We start from the raw sequence: 18,319 nt of genomic DNA, 5'->3' as shown, positions 1-18,319 counted from the left end.
CCAAGTCTCATGACTCTTTGTGTATAAACCGCAATATATGTAACTGTATAGTAATTTCTTTTTTCCCTGTATTTTAACCTTAGGGATTATGACGGCTGCTTGTATTTAAATTCTGATATCGGGGAAATCTGGTCGTGTTCAGGCCAGTCAAAGCCAAGGTGCCAACGCCGGCACCGGTTTTTACCCCCAGCGCTTGTCCGGCACCATTCACGGGGATTCTCCGAAGCGCTGCCGTGCCGGGAGCTGGCGCGGACGAGTCCCGCTGCTGCTCCTCCTTCGGCGGCGGCCGCGCTGCCCCGGAGCTCTCCCACGGCCCTTTCCTGCGGAAGGCCTATCAATAAACCGGGAATGGAGCACAAACGGGTGTCGGACCTACCTGTCCCCACCACAGCACTGAGCCAGCCGGCCTGCCCGATGATGAGGAGGGGCGGGGCGGGGCGAGCCGAGCCGAGCCGAGCCGAGCCGAGCCGAGCCGAGCCGAGCCGAGCCGAGCCGAGCCGAGCCGGCCCGGCCCCGCCCCCCTCCGCTCCCGCGCTGCCCGCAGCCGCGCCCGCTGTGCGCACGCGGCCGGTCCGCCCTCGCGGCCTCCCTTCCGCGGCGCCTGCGCGCTGCGCCCCCGGCCTGCGCGGGGCCGGCCAGTGTGGCGGCTGCCGGTGCCGCGTGGGTCGCCGCGCCTCCTGCGCTTCGGCTGTCGGGCGCTTGTTCCCTCTCCCTGTGCTCAGCGCCGGCCCCTTCTTCCTTCCGCAGGGCCCTGCAGGCGGTTTGAAATTTACCGCAGTCTCTCACTCGGGTTCTCGATGTGGCCGTAAGCGCCCGGCGCTGAAGGGGAGGAGGCAAGAGCGCGGGGCGGGGAAAAGGAGGGCGGCCTGGAGCGGGGCGGCTCGTCTGCCTGCGGCTCCGGTTCCCCCAGCCCCTCTCGGGGAAAAGGTGGGAGGGGACGGCGGAGAGGGTTAAGTGAGGTAGCAGTTCCCTTTTCCGCGGCCCGTGCCCGGTCCGCGTCTGGCGGGCGCTGTGGTTACCCTGAGCGGTTTTTGCCACTGTTCCCCTATCTCTGGGCGTAGGGAGTGAGGGAAGGAAGGAGCCTGAAGTGATTCCGGGATCCACAAACCCCTCGCACCCCTGGAAGCGGTGGAGGGAAGAGTGAAACAATTCCCCCCTCCCTCCTGAGGCGTCCCGGTGCTGCGGCAGGCTGGCCCGCAGGTAAGGCTCCCTGGGGCCCAGGCAGGGTAAGGGCGAGGGCCGGGAGGAGGAAGGGTGTCATAGACACAAAACTCGGCCGACGGAGCGGGGCGGACACCCGTTCTTCAGGTTTGTAGGAGCGGCTCAGCCGGAACTCGTCGGTCAGGTCGGCGAGCAGAAGGAGAAGCTCGGGGCGGCGGTGTGCGGCCCCTTCCGTGTGGCCGCGGCCAGGCTCGGCGCGGGCGGACCGGGGGAAGCGAGCCCGGCCTGGCCCGAGCCCTTCCGGCCGCTGCTGCCGCTCGCCGGGCGCGATCGCTCCTGCCGGCCCGCGGGAGCGGCCGTGCGCCCCGGGCTGAGGGGAGACGGCGGAACGAGGGAGAAAGCAGGGTGTGCTGAAATCACAGCTGGGTGCTTTTCGGTGCCTTTCTCTCTCCTACTTCCTCGGAGCACGTTACCACTGTTCCCAGCAATAGGGCGTGCCCCCTCTGCGGCGAGCTGGGAGTCGGGCACTCCTGCTGATTCTTGGTCGTTTGTTTTTTTTTAATTTATTTTGGAGCACGCTCTTTTATTTTTAGTATACTCGGTTGCTGTAATTGTAAAGACATTGTTGAGGATGATAAGAGAGATGAGCACATTCATGAGTTTGGAAGGAGCCTCGAAACAGCTGCAGACTGTGATCTGTTCCATGTGTTTTAAGTGATTTTCAGTTTGAATCCTAGCATGACTCTTTGAAGGGCAGTGTTATGTATTTCACTGATAATAAAAATATTTTGTCGATGAGGTAGTACTGTGTTGACTTTATATGATACACTCGGTGGTTTCCTTACTTTAGAGACACCTACGGGCATTTTTTGCTTGAAGTGAGGAAGGTTTAGGATCAATTTTCTTCCTTTAAAGTATCATTAGGGTGAAACATCTTTGGAGATGTGGGGCAGGAGGTTACAAAGTGTAATATTAAATCCATGTTTGTCTGAGCTCCTTAAACATTCATTGTGTCTTGACTTTGAATTGATGTAATTAAATGTATTGCAGCGCAGAAACAGTTACCCTCTTAATATACATCTGCTTCCCTGGTTAATGTAATTGCTTAGTGATGATGTAAGAATAGATAAAAGGTGCTTTAGCAGAACAAAATAGTTTGATGTACATTACATCATTTTACTGTTGTTTCTTGTTACTTGGGTTTGGAGGTATTTAGCTTACTGTTTAGTCTGTCTTACCTGAACTGAATTCTTGGCTGTAAGTGGAAACCCATGAAATAGGACAGTTTTGTGAAATGTGTCAGGTGTAGCTTGTTGACCTAAATGCCAGTATTTCTTGTGAATTGACTCCAGAGGAGTTTCTTTTTTTTTTAAGTCTCATTCTCTCAGAAGATGGCATAGTACTTCCATACATATGAACTTTCAGAAAGTGCTGTTTAGACTCTGTGTAGTGGGGATCTGTAGAGCTTATTAAGGTCTAGATTTTCACATAGCACACAAGTTGGCATATGCATGTACCAAAAAACCTAGATCGATATCATATATAATTGAATAGCTCTGGTATATAATAGCTTTGATACTGTGTTGTTGTTTGTAAGATCCTAGTGTGAAGATGTGTGGTGATAGTAATTGAACTAGTGCAGTCCAGTAGCATTACAAAAATTATTAGAATTGCTTTCTGAGAAAGTAATTTGATTTTATTACCTGAATATCTGGAAACTAGGTAACATGCAGTTGTAGGTAAGGGGCAGTTTGTGTTTATACATTACATGCCCTGCAAAATAGTTTATGTAAGTAACGCTGCCTGCTTGTGAAGGTGATGTGAAAGTTCAGGTTTCCTTGAGCTAAGCTAGCAGTGTTGGATCTGCTTTAAGGAAGGAATTGAAGGGGTATTTACCAAAGAAAAGGCAGGTGGACGTAAGTGTTTCTAAGCCTACCGACTTCACTACCGCAGCAGGGAACTTGTCAGCAGCAATGATGTCAGATTTCTTTCCCTTGCTGCAGTAGCTTTTCTTTATTGTACTGTAACTGTAGCATGAGTAGGAAAGAGTGTAGGAGTATATTAAATTGGTGAGGAAAAAATATTTTAAATAGTTGCAGCTTGTTACAGAATGTGGGTTGTTACCATGGGGCTCTCCATTTCATTAAAAGTGGAGCCTCAATATAGCAGCAGTGTTTGGTTTTTTAATGAGCAATGAATCATTCTTTTGCAAAATAACAGAAAGGATATTCATTTTGCAAAAGCTGACAGTATAAAAATGGTGATTGTTCCATTTTAGAATAAACACTTCTGGAAGATCCTTGTGTTCAGTTTTTTTTTAATTTTATTACGCATTTTCATAATTTTTATAGTGCTCATTTTAGTACTGTCATCCCCTTATGTTTTAAAGTTCCCTTTGAATTACTAGATTATTCCTGGATCTTCAGCATTTATAGTAGCATTGATTCTAGAAAAGCCAATCTTTGTTACACTGCTTCTCTGAAAGTTATATATGCTTTATATTGTGTCCCAAGAGATCCTCTGGTGAGTCACCATTATAAGAGCTTTCCAGATGCTGCATGTAACTGGTGATAATATCATGTATGTAATGAGCTCTGTGCAGTAATTTGTATCTCCAGTTGCAGCTGTTGTCAGCTGGCTGACAGGGAACTCATACTTCATAGAACAAGTTGCCACTACTTGAAATTGGAAGATGCTTTGGAATTTTGGTAATTTGCAAAGACTGCTGAAGGTCACCAGAGATAGCTTGGTAGGTCTGGAGGTGTCCTGTAGTTCTGCAGGGCTGTAGGACACCTTCAGTGCATTGACTGTCTTGCAGTGCTAGCCAGGCACTGTTACACTTCATGGACTCATCAGGCACTTGCAGACTCTTGCAAGCTGCATAATGGCTTTTTGATTGTCTTAACTGGAAACTTTCTGTTGGTCTCTAACTTCATAACACCAACAGACAGAGGGATTTCAACTCCCTCTAAGGAATTGTAGTTTAATTGCTAAATAAATTCATAAGAAATTGTATTTCTCAGATTTTAAAGTGGCAAGTAAACTGCAAATATACTGCATAAATAAACTGCATTGTGCAGTTGTCTAAAGAGTAAGGGTTTTTTTTTCCTGAAAAAGCTGACATAAACTTGTCCACTCAGAGCAGAAACTTTGTGCTATCGGTTTTTGAAGTGGGCCATGATTAGAGATGAACAGCTTCTTAAAACAGAAACACTGTTCATCTGCTGGAATAAATTTGTCTCCAATACAGTGGTAAGCACTGGAATCTCTGGCATATTGCAATTATATGCTTTTCTCAGTCTTTGTATTTTCCCTTTAATGTTAGGCTCTTTCAGTCATAGTAGCAGCTCTTTTTTTGCAATAGTTCTTGTTTTGGTTAATACTCTGAACTAAGATATTAATTGGAATGAAAATTCCAAATGAGTCCTTAAAATGATTGCATTAAAGCTCAGTCTATTTCTCAGTGAATTAAAACCTAATATATTTATTTCTCTTCCTACATGCCCCTTTGTTGAGTCATGGTCACCCTGTGGTCATGCAGCCCTTTTCCTTGTGGTGGTTTTGGACCTATGAGCAAACATATTAACTGCATGTATGGGGTCTTTCTTCTGAGGAAGGCTCTTGTGTCTGTCTTGCATAATTTTAGATTTTTCTATGTCTGTTTGCTTTGTCTCCTTTAAAGTTTGCTTGGACAAAGCACTAAAGGTCAAGCAAACAAAACTGCAGTTTCCAATATGATCGTGCTTTTTCTCAATTGTGAATGCAACTGTCGCAGTATTAATATTTTTGCATTCAGATTCTGTTTCTAAATGACATTAGTTCTAGAGCAGTGCTGTTCCTCTCTGTTGTTGAATCACTTATACAGAGATGGTGTCTGCACAGGTGAATTTTAGTGATCTTGTAGTCTTGCTCGAAAGAGAAGGGGAGTTTTGCTCTGTTATTTATAGCCTGTTCACACTAAGGTATCTGGATCCTATGTGTGTAATGCCAAGTATGCTGGCATACACCCAGGCGTTTAGAACAGGTGGTGCCATTGAAGGTGGTGAGTGATAGGCCCTGAACTTGTGTAGCTTTTTTTTTCCTCTGAGACAAATCAGACTTTTTTCCTAGGAAGCAAAGAAGAAACAAGGAGAACCTTTAATCACAAGGTAATGTGAAGAAGACTAGACAGCAAAGACTTGTGGAAGAGATAAAATGTGTATATGCCTGAACTGAGGACAAATGAGAGGGCATTTGAAGGATTTCATCACAGGTCTTCTGGTTTGTTTGGAGACTTCAGACACTTCATTGTTTTGGAATGAAATGCAACAGGATGTCACATCATCAGTTATGTAATACAATGTGTAACCATGCCTATAGAATTAGGCACGTGATAGACGTGACTCAGGAATTTTGAACAGTAAATGCAGCAGATATTATAGTGTTCTTTCATTTTGTATTAATCTTTCTAAACCATAAAAGATTATAGCAAACTGTTCTGTTTCTGTTTGTCTTTTGGTGTTCTCTTTAGTTATTTTTTATTAAAATTCTAATGTGAAAGCATGTATTAAATTCTTTATCCCATGCAGCAGCAAAATTCATTATCCCATGCAGCAAAATAACTTTTTGTGTAATCAGAAAGTTATTGAAATGAAACATCTAAGAAATATTTCTGCATGCATGTGAAGTATTGGTATCTTATATTTTCCTGAGAAGTAGTATAATGATATTTATAGTATTAGAGTAATTAGCATGATAGCAATATGTCTAGGTTTCTGTAGTACTGAACATTATAGCAAGAAATCAAATACTCTAGCATACATCAGCCTAATTAGAAGTTAAATGGAATGGAAGAAATTGTGACAAGACCTTTGAAGAAATATTAAAGCATCTAATTAAATAAAGCTTATATTGAGGTTTAGTTTCAAAGCTGAGAGCAGTAATAAATATAGAACTGTATATTTTCTTTTAGAAGGATTCTTTGAGGTAATCCTTTGCCCAAAGAATTGTCAATTAGAAAAGGTTTTTCAGAGCCTTGTCTAGTTCAGTTTTTACCACCTTCAGGGATGGACATTTCACAGCCTCTCTAGGCTGGTGTTTAACTGTTCTGTTTGTCAGCTCCAGGGTCCCCTATTTGCACATGATTTCTGCTGGAGACATGGACACTAGATTTGTGTGTACCTGTGCTGTTCTCTAATAAGTGCTGTGCTATGTCCTAGTGCGTGTGGCAGTGAAAGCATACCTAATAAGGTCACATTCACACACTTCAGGTGTGCACTGACCCTCTCTGTACTGACCACCTGCTAGCTGGAGCACAGGATCTTGCTGTGTTGCTTGGGCAGATATCATACAGTCAGTGGGTGACTCTGCATCAAACTGGGGTTTGGCTGATGCTAGTATCCCTCCAAAATCACTGCTACTGTCACTGTATAGGCTTCAAATTTGATTTTGGTTTTAGTTTCAGGAGGACTCCTTTACTTCAAACAAGTGCTTCTGTCTAATTTCCTAGTTTCTGTTTACTGTAACTGACAATTCTCTTGCTCTTCAACATGGCTGGTTTTGGGCCCATACCCTGTCAGGCAATTTTGCTTATTTGATTCACACACACAATTCACATTTGTTATTATCCAGACCATTCTGCTAAGGGTGGGGCTTGGCGAGTGCCCACTACTCTCGCCTATCACTAAACAGTGGCCCTACAGTTTTCTTAGTCTTTCTTGTGTCCCTGATGTCCTTAGAGTAGCCTTTCTCTTTGTCCTTATCAGCCTTTGTTAGTTTTGGCTTCAGATGAGCTTTGACTTTGTTAGTTCCTCCTTGTAGGCAAAGGCAGCACCTCTGTATACCTTCAGGGTAATCTGTCCTGTTCCCTCTTGTGTTTGGGCTCAGTCAGGAGTTCTGTGCTCATTCTAGGTGAGAAGTGTGGCAGAGGGCTGGCAGGGATGACACGCTTGCCTTCTTCCACAGTCACTGAGATGGAGTTGTCCTCATTTAAAGCATCAGCATCTAATTTTTATGAAATCACTACTCTGCAAATAACTGCAGTTTACAGCTAAACATAGCTATACTAAAATTAGCTATATTTTTGCTATAACCCATTACATTTCCCAAATCTATCTGCCAGCTAAGAGCATTTGACTCAGTTAACAAACCAAAGTTTGTTGTCTATTAGAAATGGTACATTGTTTAAAGGATGACAACAAATGCAATTCAAGTCTATGGTGTGTGCACTTATTCTGCAGTTTTACTTATGTGGTAAATACTGTTAAAACAAATATGGCCTTTAATGTGTCAATTAAAATAATTTCATGTTTAGTGACTTTTAGTAGATAGATTCAATGTATTTTCTAACATGAACCCCATTTATTGTAATGAACACTTCATGATTTTTTCTTGTGGGTAGTGTATAACATTGTTAAAGCCTTCTGTTCTGGGGGTAATATTTTGTGTTCATGTAACTTCTAGTTTGGGCCCTATCTGCTTTTAATATTTGAAGTCAGCCAATAAGAATTACTGAGAAAAGATGCAGATTTTTTGAGACATTCAGGATGCAGACAGCAACCTCTAGCTCTGAGATTAAACCTTTGCCACAGAGATCTCCAAACTGTTTGTGCATGTATTTATCTCAATTTGCCTGAGTACAAGACGTAAGTTTACTTGCTTGATTTTAAGACAAAAAATACAGACTCTTACCAAGCAGATTAGTAGTGACAATACTGAGCAGAGGAAGAATGGTAAAATACCTGTAAAATTTGAAGCAGTTAAAAATCTTCTTGCTTGCAAGGAAAAAAAAAGGAGTAGTGGTATAAGTTATTAAGGGAAGGGTGGTGAAAATGTGTAAAAGCTACAAAGTAAGAAAAAAAAAAAAAGTCCTGTGATGCTACTTGGTGCCTTTGAGTACCAGAAAATACCCCAATATATTTTGGCTTTGTGATTGCTGTGTAAAAGTAATAAAGTTAAAAATCTGCTTGTACAAAAATTTGTATTTTTTTCCTTCTTTCCCTTTGTCTAAACTAGAATCAATTACTGAGTCTCTGCTAATTAGATCCGGTAGGAAAAGTAGTTCTTGTACGAGTTCAGTTTCAAAAAAATAGCCAGTACTGGTTACCTTTTAGATCTCTTCTTCCTGCAAATAGAAATTTTTGTTATAACTAAGGTGTTTTCTCAAACCCCTTGAAGGATACTTGCTTTGTCTAATAGCTTGTCTACCACCAAATTTTAGTCTGACATTTGGGAGGACCTGGATGTCTGGAAGTAGGATTTCTTTAGGATATTTGAGAAAAACTAATATAGTTGTGGTTTTTTTGAGGTTTGTTGTTTGTTTGTTTGTTTGTTTGTTTTTGTTGGGGTTTTTTTAGGTTTTTTGGTAACATTTTTCTGATTGTGACTATATGGGTTGTGTTTTATTTTATTGGTCATTTTTATATGCTTGGAATTCACAAGAGATTTCTGGAGGAAAAGTAAGAGGGTATCTTGTGTATTTCGGGTATATGATGGTAGTATGTTTCTCCTCTTTTTCCAATTTTAGAACCTTGTTCTTGTAGGCAAAAGAGTAGCTTTTTGTGTGAAAATGTCTTTATTTCTGTTACAGTAAAATTTCTGCTTTAGAAGTTCAGTTCTAGTTCAGTTGCAACTGCATGAGAGCAGCTGTGTCAAAATGTAAATAAGCCACATCTAGCTACTTGGATGCTCAGTAAAGTTTGTCTGCTGAGCCTTTTCTGTTTTGAGGAGAACTCTAATGATCATGTAAATTTAATTCTTGAACTTGTTGTCTACTGTGTTTTTTTTTTTTCCACATCCATAACTTAGAAGTATATATCTGTTTGGGAATTATGTAAATTGACAGACAACAGAGGTATCTTTTTTGAGCCAGGAGCAGTTTACAGTTGTCTGACTTTGAAGCTGTAGGTAAACTGATTGGTTCTGTTCAGTAGAAAAATACTACATGGGCACCTTGAAGGATGCAGTGGTGTTCTGTAAACCTGCCACAAACTTTTGTGATAAAGTTTTACCATTACATGCCAATTGCACATAGATTTCTTGAGTATTACATAGCTGAAGATGAGAAAACTTTTTAGATTGTTAGATTGGTTGATTGTTTTTATTTCCAGATCTTAATTAAAACTGAGCTTTTTCCTGTCTGTGTTTTCACATACAGATTCAGAGAATAAAAATGGGAACTCCTGGATCAGGACGGAAAAGAACTCCAGTGAAAGACAGGTTTTCTGCAGAAGATGAAGCACTCAGCAGCATTGCCAGAGAGGTTTGCAAATTTTTAAGTGTCTTGAATTCAGAAATAGGAATAAAAGTAATCTCATTATCCAGGAAAAGTTAATTTTTTAAGATATGCTTTAAAAAGTGTAGTTAGCAAAAAAAATTACAATTAATATAAGCTGAGTGAGAGATTTATTGATCAAAAAAAATCACATTTACTGAAATGTCAACTAACTGTATGATTAGTGTAACTTCACAGATTTATACTTATGCCTAGGAACTATTTCTACAGATACCTACATGCTTGAAGATAGATGAAAAGGTGCTATCTCAAGTGTAAAACTAAAAAATACACATATTTATCCTATTACAGTGTGTGATGTTCTTAAGATGGTAAGTGTAGTGGATTAGTGTTGAATGTGTTGTAGTCATTATTAAAATATATTTGTAATAGAATCTATTTCAAATGTGAAAAGTCACATTTCTTTCCAAATAAACCTAATATGTACACTGTACCAAGAATTTCACCGCCCGTAAAAAAGAGGGCTGGAGACAACCAGTGAAAAGTGCAATTAACAAGAAGTTGACACAAAGGGGAATTTTATCCCACTGGATATAGGCAGTTGGAATTTAAAGACTTAGCAGTGTATGTTTGGACCAGAGTTTTTCTAGGTGAAAATGCTGTGACTAGGGAACAAAAGCCTTAATACTGTTTGTATACAAGTGGATCCAAGTTCTTTGGGGCTACATTATCTGCAAAGCTGCTTGCCCTAGTTGACATAAACAAGTGCAAAATGCGGATTCTAACTGGCCTTGTAATGTAAATACTTGTCTGTATATGTGTATGTAAGACAAAGTAGGTAGGTAATAGGTTTGTGAAGAGATAGCTTGTTTAGGCATTTTCAGGTATATCTATGATAGACTGTTGGCAAAAGATATGCTTTGTCAGTAAAAAAATAAACCAACAACTTTAGTTGGTAACTTTTCAGAAAGTCATGTTCATAATCATGTTCTAGTTGTGATGGAAGTTCTCACTCTATAAGCCAAATTGTGTGTGGGACTCTGCATCATGTATGATCACATTCATCAAGTCCCTCTCTCATTTCTTCAAGAAAACAGTGAATAAAAAAGAAACAATATGGCCTTAAATTTCTTTGAGTATATGCATGCTTCCGTAATATCTTGCTGTTTAACCTAGAAAATTATCTCAATAGCAGGATGTAATACATATTATCTTAGTTCGAATTACTGTTGGGCTTCGTTCTCTTGCATCCCATCTTTTTAGAAGACATGACTTACTAGAATTGAATTGAGTCCTGTAATCCCCATGTCTTCTGTGGAAAATCTTCCTAAAGGTGTTCTAGGTATTAAGAGATGGTAAACAGAATATGTGGAAACAAAAGGCTGCACTCAGGATGATCTGTATGGGGAAACTGCACAAAAGTGCTCTGGGATTCAGAACAATCACAAAATGGCACTAGGAAATATTGGAATTTGTAATACAAGGAACTCTAGTAGAGTGACTCTAATGTACTGTATGACAATTCAGGATAGTTTTTCTCTAAAAGTTCAGATTTCAGAAAGTGAAACTTTTAATTTGATGTAATTGTGATTTCCTTGTTCTATGGCATGTGTCAAAAAGAAAAGGTATCTTCCTTTAAGTAGCAGTAACATTGATTTCTAGGAAATTTGGTTTAAAGAATTCTTTGTTACTGATCCCCTAAGTTATTTTCCATATAGTCATTTTTCTGCACTGGTTGATTCTGATGTACTTTTATATGAAAATATTTAATGGAAGATAAGGGCACTATTGTAGGATCTGAGGTGCCTGATCAGATGGTTCCTCTTTGTTATTTCTTAAATTTTTTTCCATCTTTCCTCCACATCAGAAAACTTTTTTCTTCTGTTGGCTATTCCCTCCCCTTTATTTCTCGTACTTAACTTCTGTTATGTAGAGATCTCTTCCACATTTTTTCCTTGGTGTGGGACTATGCATTGAGACAAGCATTTTTAAAATGCACAATACAATACACACAAATATACTAAAAATAAAACTAAAAATTCACTGGAGTGAATTTCTGCCTTATTCCAAGAACTTTTGAGTTACTAAACCTCTTTCTTAGGGGCCTACTTTTTATACTATGTTTTCCTTTTTTTCTTTTTTTTTTTTTTTCCTGGCATTGAATTTCCTTGCTCACTGGAACTGAGGAAAAGGTAATATCCAGGGACAGGGATTTATCTGTGCATTCTTGCATTCTTTCCTGGAAGTAATCTTTCCCTGTTTCACAGTGTCTGAAGTGAAATAACTTGCAGTTGATCAGTTTGACAGTCTTATCTTGGTACAGCGCTTTATCATGTTTTTTTCAAAAGCTGCAGGAGCAGGTGTAGATACATTGTTCCATGTGTTCCCTTCAAGGAAATAAAAGAACTGTGGGTGTAAAAGCATTCAACTACATTAAAATGTAATGCTGAGTGTATTCTAATTATAGCAAGGTTAAAATTTGAAGCCAACTTATCTCTTAAGAGAAAAAGTCTGTCTCCTGAAAGTATAGAGTTCCTTTATATGACCTTTTGGTTCTTTCTCTAGCTTTTGTAATGGATTCTGAAACTGTTGGCTTTCTCAGATTGATGAAGAGTAAGTCACCTGGTGTAGAAGACAGTTTCATGTATCTTGTGCAAAGTTCGAGCTTCCCAAAGTATGGGTGATGATTGTCTAGTGTAACTTCAGGCTCCTGGCAACATTATATTCTCATTTGTTAAACAAAAAGGATTCCCATGTAACTAGTTGAATGAAAATTGAGGTTCATATTCTCAGGGTTGTGTTCACAGTCTACATTGAATACAGCTGATATGATCTCAAGATATTTTCTCTGTGTGTTTGTTGTGGGGATTCTCTGCTTATTAAATTCTTTTGTGGACAGAATATCTTTGGCTGAGTTGTGCATCCCTGCTTCACTTGTCTTTGTAGTTTGCAGACAAATTATTCTTTTAAAATATTTAGCAGTAACCTGTCATCACCATCTTTTAGGATTACCAGTCCAAAACCAGTCTGATTATGTGAGAACGGAGGTTTTAGTCACCTCCGTGTTCTTGCATTGCCTGTGGCTCATGCTCAGATACAATGAATATCATGAGAGAGAGTGAGAAGAGTCTGACGCGTGTCATCTCACCATCCTCAACCTGCTAAACAGGAGTTTGAATGCACAATCAGGATTTACCATTCACAGCCTTTTCTTGGGTGTTGCCATCAGCAGCTCTTCCATTCTTCAGGGTTGTGTAACTAGATGACAGGGAACTAGACCCTGTGGGCAAGCAGCATTGCAGCAGTGTTCACTGGATTTCTGCCTTGTGGAATGTTGTCTCCAAGTTTTGGTTGGGTGGGTTTTTCTCAGGAGCTATTCTTATGACTATTTTAACTATATAGCACTTTCTAGTTGCTCAACTTTGAGTAGAGGGCGGTTGTTCCTACTTAGATAAAGATATGTTATGGACTTTCCATGGTACAAGAAGCCGAGTTGAGTATTTTTAAATGTTTGAGGGCTATATAATGAATTTAGGAACAGTTAACAACAGTCTTTGTCATATGAATCTGTTTAAAGTTTAGTACATGTTTTTATCTTCATGTAGGTTCAGCTTCTGTTAAGAACACAAGCAAAGTCCCAAATAATTCCATCCTTGTGGATATTGTCTTGTAGATGATAGGTGATTTTTTGTTTTGTTTTAGTAAGAAGTCACTAAATATTTTTCAATTGGCTATTTATACCTTAGTATTAATTCATAATCTTGTTTGCTTTCGTTTTTAATAGTGGTTAAGGATATTTTATAGGATATAAGAAACTCTAGAGATTTTTAATATATATATGAATCTGTACAATAAATGGAAAAAGAATGAGATATCAGAAATAAAGACTTTTAAACCTTTAAGTCATGATAAAACATAAGATTTGTAGGCAACTGGGGCGGAGACATCAGAAGTAGAAAAGAGTTTTCTGAGGAGCCACAAGAAATACTTTTAGCACATAAGTGATAGTGTTGCCTTGATTTCCTGAGACAGTATGGAGATAAAGGCAAAAAGCATGGAAATGAGAATTCCGAAGAATTGAGCACCAGAAGGAATCATAGAATGGGTTGGAGTGAAAGGGACCTTACAGATCATCTAATTCCAACCCTGCCATGGGCACGGAATCCTTGAATGAGACAAGATGAAATGAAGTTGCTCTAGGTAGTTATCTGTTAAGAATTACGGTGCGTGTCTTCTAAGCGCTCACCGTGGTGCTCAGCCAGAGCCGGCAGGGTGTCCTGGTGCCAGGACGCGCCCGTGGCAGGCGGGGAGCCGCGGTCCCACTGCGGGGGCGCTCGGTGCGCTCGGCGCTGCCATCTGCTGGAAGCGGTAAATGCTCCTTAACCGGGCCTCCTGCGCTGGGGACTGCAGGACTGCGTATCCCTTGGCAGAGAGAAACGACTTCTGTGTTACATCAGCCCTGAGGACACAATCATTCTATTTTTTTCAGAGGCGAATAACATTTTAGGATAGCCTATATTGTAACTTTATGAAGATTTTATGCTTAATCGGAGCTAATTAGAGTCACCTTCTCTGGAGTATAAAAATTAAAAATCAAATACTGTTGCTTTCTAGTGAATTCCTTTATTCGGACAAGGGAAGGAAAAGATGCCTATCTACCCTATGGAGATAGATATTGTGCTTCTTCGTGCTCAATGTGGAGGAAAGCCTCTACCATATTGATTCTGTGTTAATGTCATAATGCTTATCTGGATAAAAACAACTGTGATTGTTGCTATGAAGAGGCTAACAAAAATACATCAGCAAGGACGGTCTCCAGACTCAGTCTTTACAAAGGCATTCAAGTTAAAGTCTCCTCTTCTTTATTTTCTTTCTTTCTTGCCAAAAATATTTTTGATTTTAACTGGATAACATGTTATTCTTGGAAGTTGAGAGAAGTTTTCAAAAGATTGTGGTAGAATATATGTGGTTCAATGCAATCGCTGTAGGAAGCAATGTGTATTGGCTCCCAAGCTACTATGAGCAAGGAATAGTGATGTATTTGGTATGCTCTCTCAAATTGAATACTAGTTGAGTTGAAAAGCATGATAGCCCTTTATTTCAGTGTAGCTGATGAAATTTTTTGTTAAGGATTTGTTGGTAATAATTTGTTTCACAACTTTTATGGGCTTTTTCAGTAAGGCAATAGAGTAAATTGCAGCACTCAGGAAGAAAACTATGTCCTTTTGAATTATGGTTGTTTCTCTACTATTGTTAATTTATTGTTAATTTTGAACTTTAGCTGTGAAGACTTGTGTGACTGCTACATCAATGGCATGAGGCCTCTGTTCTAACAGATCTGCTGAGAATTAAGAATTGCTTGGTATTATGGCCTTTCTAATGGCCCTGTAATTTGTCTCTTGCTCTGAAATATGGTGGAAGAAGCCTGAGAGCTGTTGTTTTTGTTAACTTGCCAAATTTTGTCTTTTTTGTGATTGTGTGCTTTTTAGAGGAATCTAGTTGCTCAGATTAAAAATTAATGTAATATTAAGCTACTTGTTAAAAAAATCTCTAAAAAGATAAGATTTTCCCTTTAATTTCAGGCACCTATTTTATAACAAATATTTTACATAAAATTCACTTGTGTTTTGTCAAGGGTTTAGTAAATTAGAAGAAATGGACCTTCCCTTTTACTGTAGGAATTTAAAGCTAGGTCTCTGGGTGTAGGACTAGGAGAGAGTGGTAAAATGTGAATTGATTTTCAGCATGAATCAGTAAACCAATTAACTTTGTATCTTTAATAGTAAAGTCTTGCCAGAGCATGAAGGCCAAATGCATATATCTGCTATTTTATAGACTAAACTAAACACAAACATATCAGCTCTGAGTCCTTTTTCTGTGCTGCATACCTATGTGACAGTTTCTATGTGACAGAGTGATAACAGGCTACAAATGGAAGTATTTCCTGTTGCATGGTAATTTCCTTGCTTTGCTTGTGTGTTGTCATCAGGTAGAAAGAAGAGTAGCTTTATGCTACTTTGAAACAAGATTACATTATGGCAGTCAGGAGTATTGACACCTTGAGCCTTGGAATTGTTTTATCTGCATATGCAAAATACAGAAAAAAGTAGTCTTCATGAGTCATTTGGAATTAAGACAAACTATTTTGAGTAAAAAAGCTGTAGTGAATCTACCTTCTGTCTTGTTTGACAGGAATATCTTATTTGATAAGATATTTTTGTGCCTGGAGTTTAATCAGAATTTGAAGTTAAACTCCCAAGTTATACACCTGTTTCGTTTTCCTGAAGCACAGTAAAATAGTTTTATAGGTTTCCAGTGTTTTGCATAAACATTTGCTGTGACAATGGCAAAAGCAGCGAAAGCCCTATCCTTAAACAAAAGCCAAAATCCATTGGATTTTAAGTTTTAAGAACTTCTATAATTATTTTAATTAGGAATTCTGAATTTTTAGCTACTGGTGAGTCTCAGAAGTTTTTAATTAGCATTACATAGACAACTGGAATCTTTGGTAGAAGACCTGTCTTCAGTGGTTTAATATTTAAAGAATTTGGGATGATTTTTTGGCAATTTATTATTCAAACATGAAAAAACTGGGCTTGTACTTTCCTCGAACTTTGGCTATATGGCAAAATTTATTCCCTTATATTCCCAAGTCTCTTTAATACCTTTGTCAATGACACCATCAGTGGGATTGAGTGTACCCCCAGTAAGTTTGCAGGTCTCTGAAGCAGAGTGCTGCAATTGGCATAGTAGAAGGATAGGATGCCATCCAGGGCCATCTGGATAAACTTGGGCCCATGAGAACCTCTTGAAGTTCAGCAAGTCCAAGCACAACGTACTGCATGTCAGTCAGCAATCTCAGATGTGAGTCCAGACTGGGAGAAGAACTTGGTGGCCACAAAGATGCTCAGAGTCCTGGAGCACCTCACCTATGAATGCAGGCTGAGAGAGCTGGGGTTGTTCAGCCTGAAGAAGAGATGGATTTAAGGAGACCTCACTGCAACCTTCCAGTACCTGAAATGGGCATATGAAAAACAGGGAGAATGACTTTTTTTAATGTGGGCAGGTAGCATTAGGACATAGAGAATGTATGGTTTTGAACTAAGAGAAAGTAGGTTTAGATGAGATGTTAGGAGGAAATTCTTACTAGGAAAGTGGTGAGGCACTAGAACAGGTTGGCCAGAGAAGTTGTGGATATCCCATCCCTGGAACCTGTTCAATGCCAGATTGGATGGGGTGCTGAGTGACCTGGTTTAGTTGATGGTGCCTGATCTGGGGGTTGGAGCTAGATGCTCTTTAAATTCCCTTCACACCCAAGCCATTCTATGACTTTTTTAATGAACATCTAATTCTTTTGACTAGCAATGCTGTCTTTCAAGAGTAAGGTACATGTTCTTTTTGAAATTTCATTCTTTATTAGTTCTGTATTATGATGTAAAAATCTTAATGTGTACTTGTGAAGATTGAGTACTCAAACCATTATTCAAAAACCTTTTTATGAAACTTTAATTGTTTTCTATATGCTTGTAGGCAGAAGCCAGACTTGCAGCAAAACGGGCAGCTCGAGCAGAAGCAAGAGATATACGTATGAGAGAGCTGGAGCGACAGCAAAAAGAGGTAGTGTAACTTACCAGGAATTACTGCAAATCTTTACAAAAATTCATGATGTATTTTATTTCTCCATTTCCTAAGATATTGTCTTTTAGTGTAATTCACTTTTGTGAGTATTTCAGCATTATATATACTGAAAGGATTCACAGTAAATAGCTGTTGTCAGTATTTTTATTTTTAAAAAATATTTAAATGGGGTAGTATTTACACATACAGTTGTGTGTTGCTCCACACATTTCTCCTAAAAAATGTTTGCATTTCTTGAGGAAAAAAAAAATCCTAGAAATAGGTTTTCAGCAGTCTGGTTATTGCATAGTTGATGCATTTAATTCAGGTTTGGACATTGCATGTAAAACATTCAGTATTTATTATTTACCATGATTACACTCAAATCCATGTAATGCTCATACTTAGTTGTTGTGGGGTTTTTACCCTGTGGTAATGAGTAAAAGATACAAACATTTTTTGCCTCAATTTTATATGATTCTCATTGTGCTACAGTTTCAATTTTTGAGCTGCTGTAGATATCTGCTATTATTCTGAAGATTATATGGTAATTAATGTAGAACTTTCTGAGTTTTCAATTTAGGAATCCAATCCTGTGTGGTGACTATAATTTATATTGTAAATGTTTTGTTTGGTTTTCTTTTTACATTCTGTAGTTTTCTCAGCATTCATATGATAGAAAATGGGCTCATATCCAGAAATGGATGGTAGGCTAAAATCACCTGTTGTGCATGTTTTTGCCACTTAGAGAACTAACATAGGATTTTGGAAGAAGTAATTTACTAATGGTTTGTTGTGTGTAATTTCAAAATGTCTAATTATGTATAAAATATACACACGCACACATAAAACTATATATGTATGTGGTTCAATTACATATGTACATAGTCTAATCCTCCCCTGACTCACTGTTCCCTTGGGTCCTGTCACTGGTCACTACAGAGGAGATCAATCCCTGCATCTCTACTTCCCCTTGTAAGGATGTGCAATATCACAATGAGGATTCCCCTCAGTCTCCTCCAGGCTGACCAGACAGGGTGACCTCAGCTGCTCCTCCTTCAGCTTCCCCCCAGCACTTTCACCATCTTTGTAGCCCTTCTTTGGGCATTCTCTCTGATAGTTTTGTATCTTTCTTATGTTGTGGCACCCCAAACTGCCCCCAGCACTCGAGGTGAGGCTACCCCAGTGCAGATCAGAGCAGGACAATCCCCTCCTTGCCCAGCTGGTGATGCTGTGCCTGATGTACCCTGAACATTGGTTGGCCCTCCTGGCTGCCAGGGCACTGCTGGCTCACATTCAACTTTCCATCAACCAGGACCCCCAAGTCCC

The 18,319-nt window shown here is 39.6% G+C and overlaps 1 protein-coding gene across 22 annotated transcripts in view; it reads left to right on the top strand.

Moving 5' to 3' along the window:
- The first annotated feature begins 597 nt into the window (after nucleotides 1–597).
- Nucleotides 598–18,319, top strand: part of LRRFIP2 (LRR binding FLII interacting protein 2) — a 51,508-nt gene continuing 33,786 nt past the window's right edge. For 7 of the 22 annotated variants that reach the window (XM_079301950.1, XM_079301949.1, XM_079301945.1 and 4 more), the window contains exons 1-4: nucleotides 846–1,200; nucleotides 9,296–9,400; nucleotides 16,904–16,990; nucleotides 17,647–17,697. In XM_079301950.1, the coding sequence (XP_079158076.1) occupies nucleotides 9,311–9,400; nucleotides 16,904–16,990; nucleotides 17,647–17,697 (228 nt within the window). In that variant the 5' untranslated portion in view covers nucleotides 846–1,200; nucleotides 9,296–9,310. Of the gene's footprint in view, nucleotides 1,201–9,295; nucleotides 9,401–16,903; nucleotides 16,991–17,646; nucleotides 17,698–18,319 lie in introns of all 22 variants that reach the window. The other 15 variants (XM_079301944.1, XM_079301942.1, XM_079301946.1 and 12 more) reach the window with 13 other exon arrangements.

This window comes from Erithacus rubecula, assembly GCF_903797595.1.
Source record: "Erithacus rubecula genome assembly, chromosome: 3".
NCBI classification, from domain to species: domain Eukaryota; kingdom Metazoa; phylum Chordata; class Aves; order Passeriformes; family Muscicapidae; genus Erithacus; species Erithacus rubecula.
The sequence above is the reverse complement of the archived record's forward strand: the minus strand, read 5'-3'. Positions and strand labels throughout refer to the sequence as shown.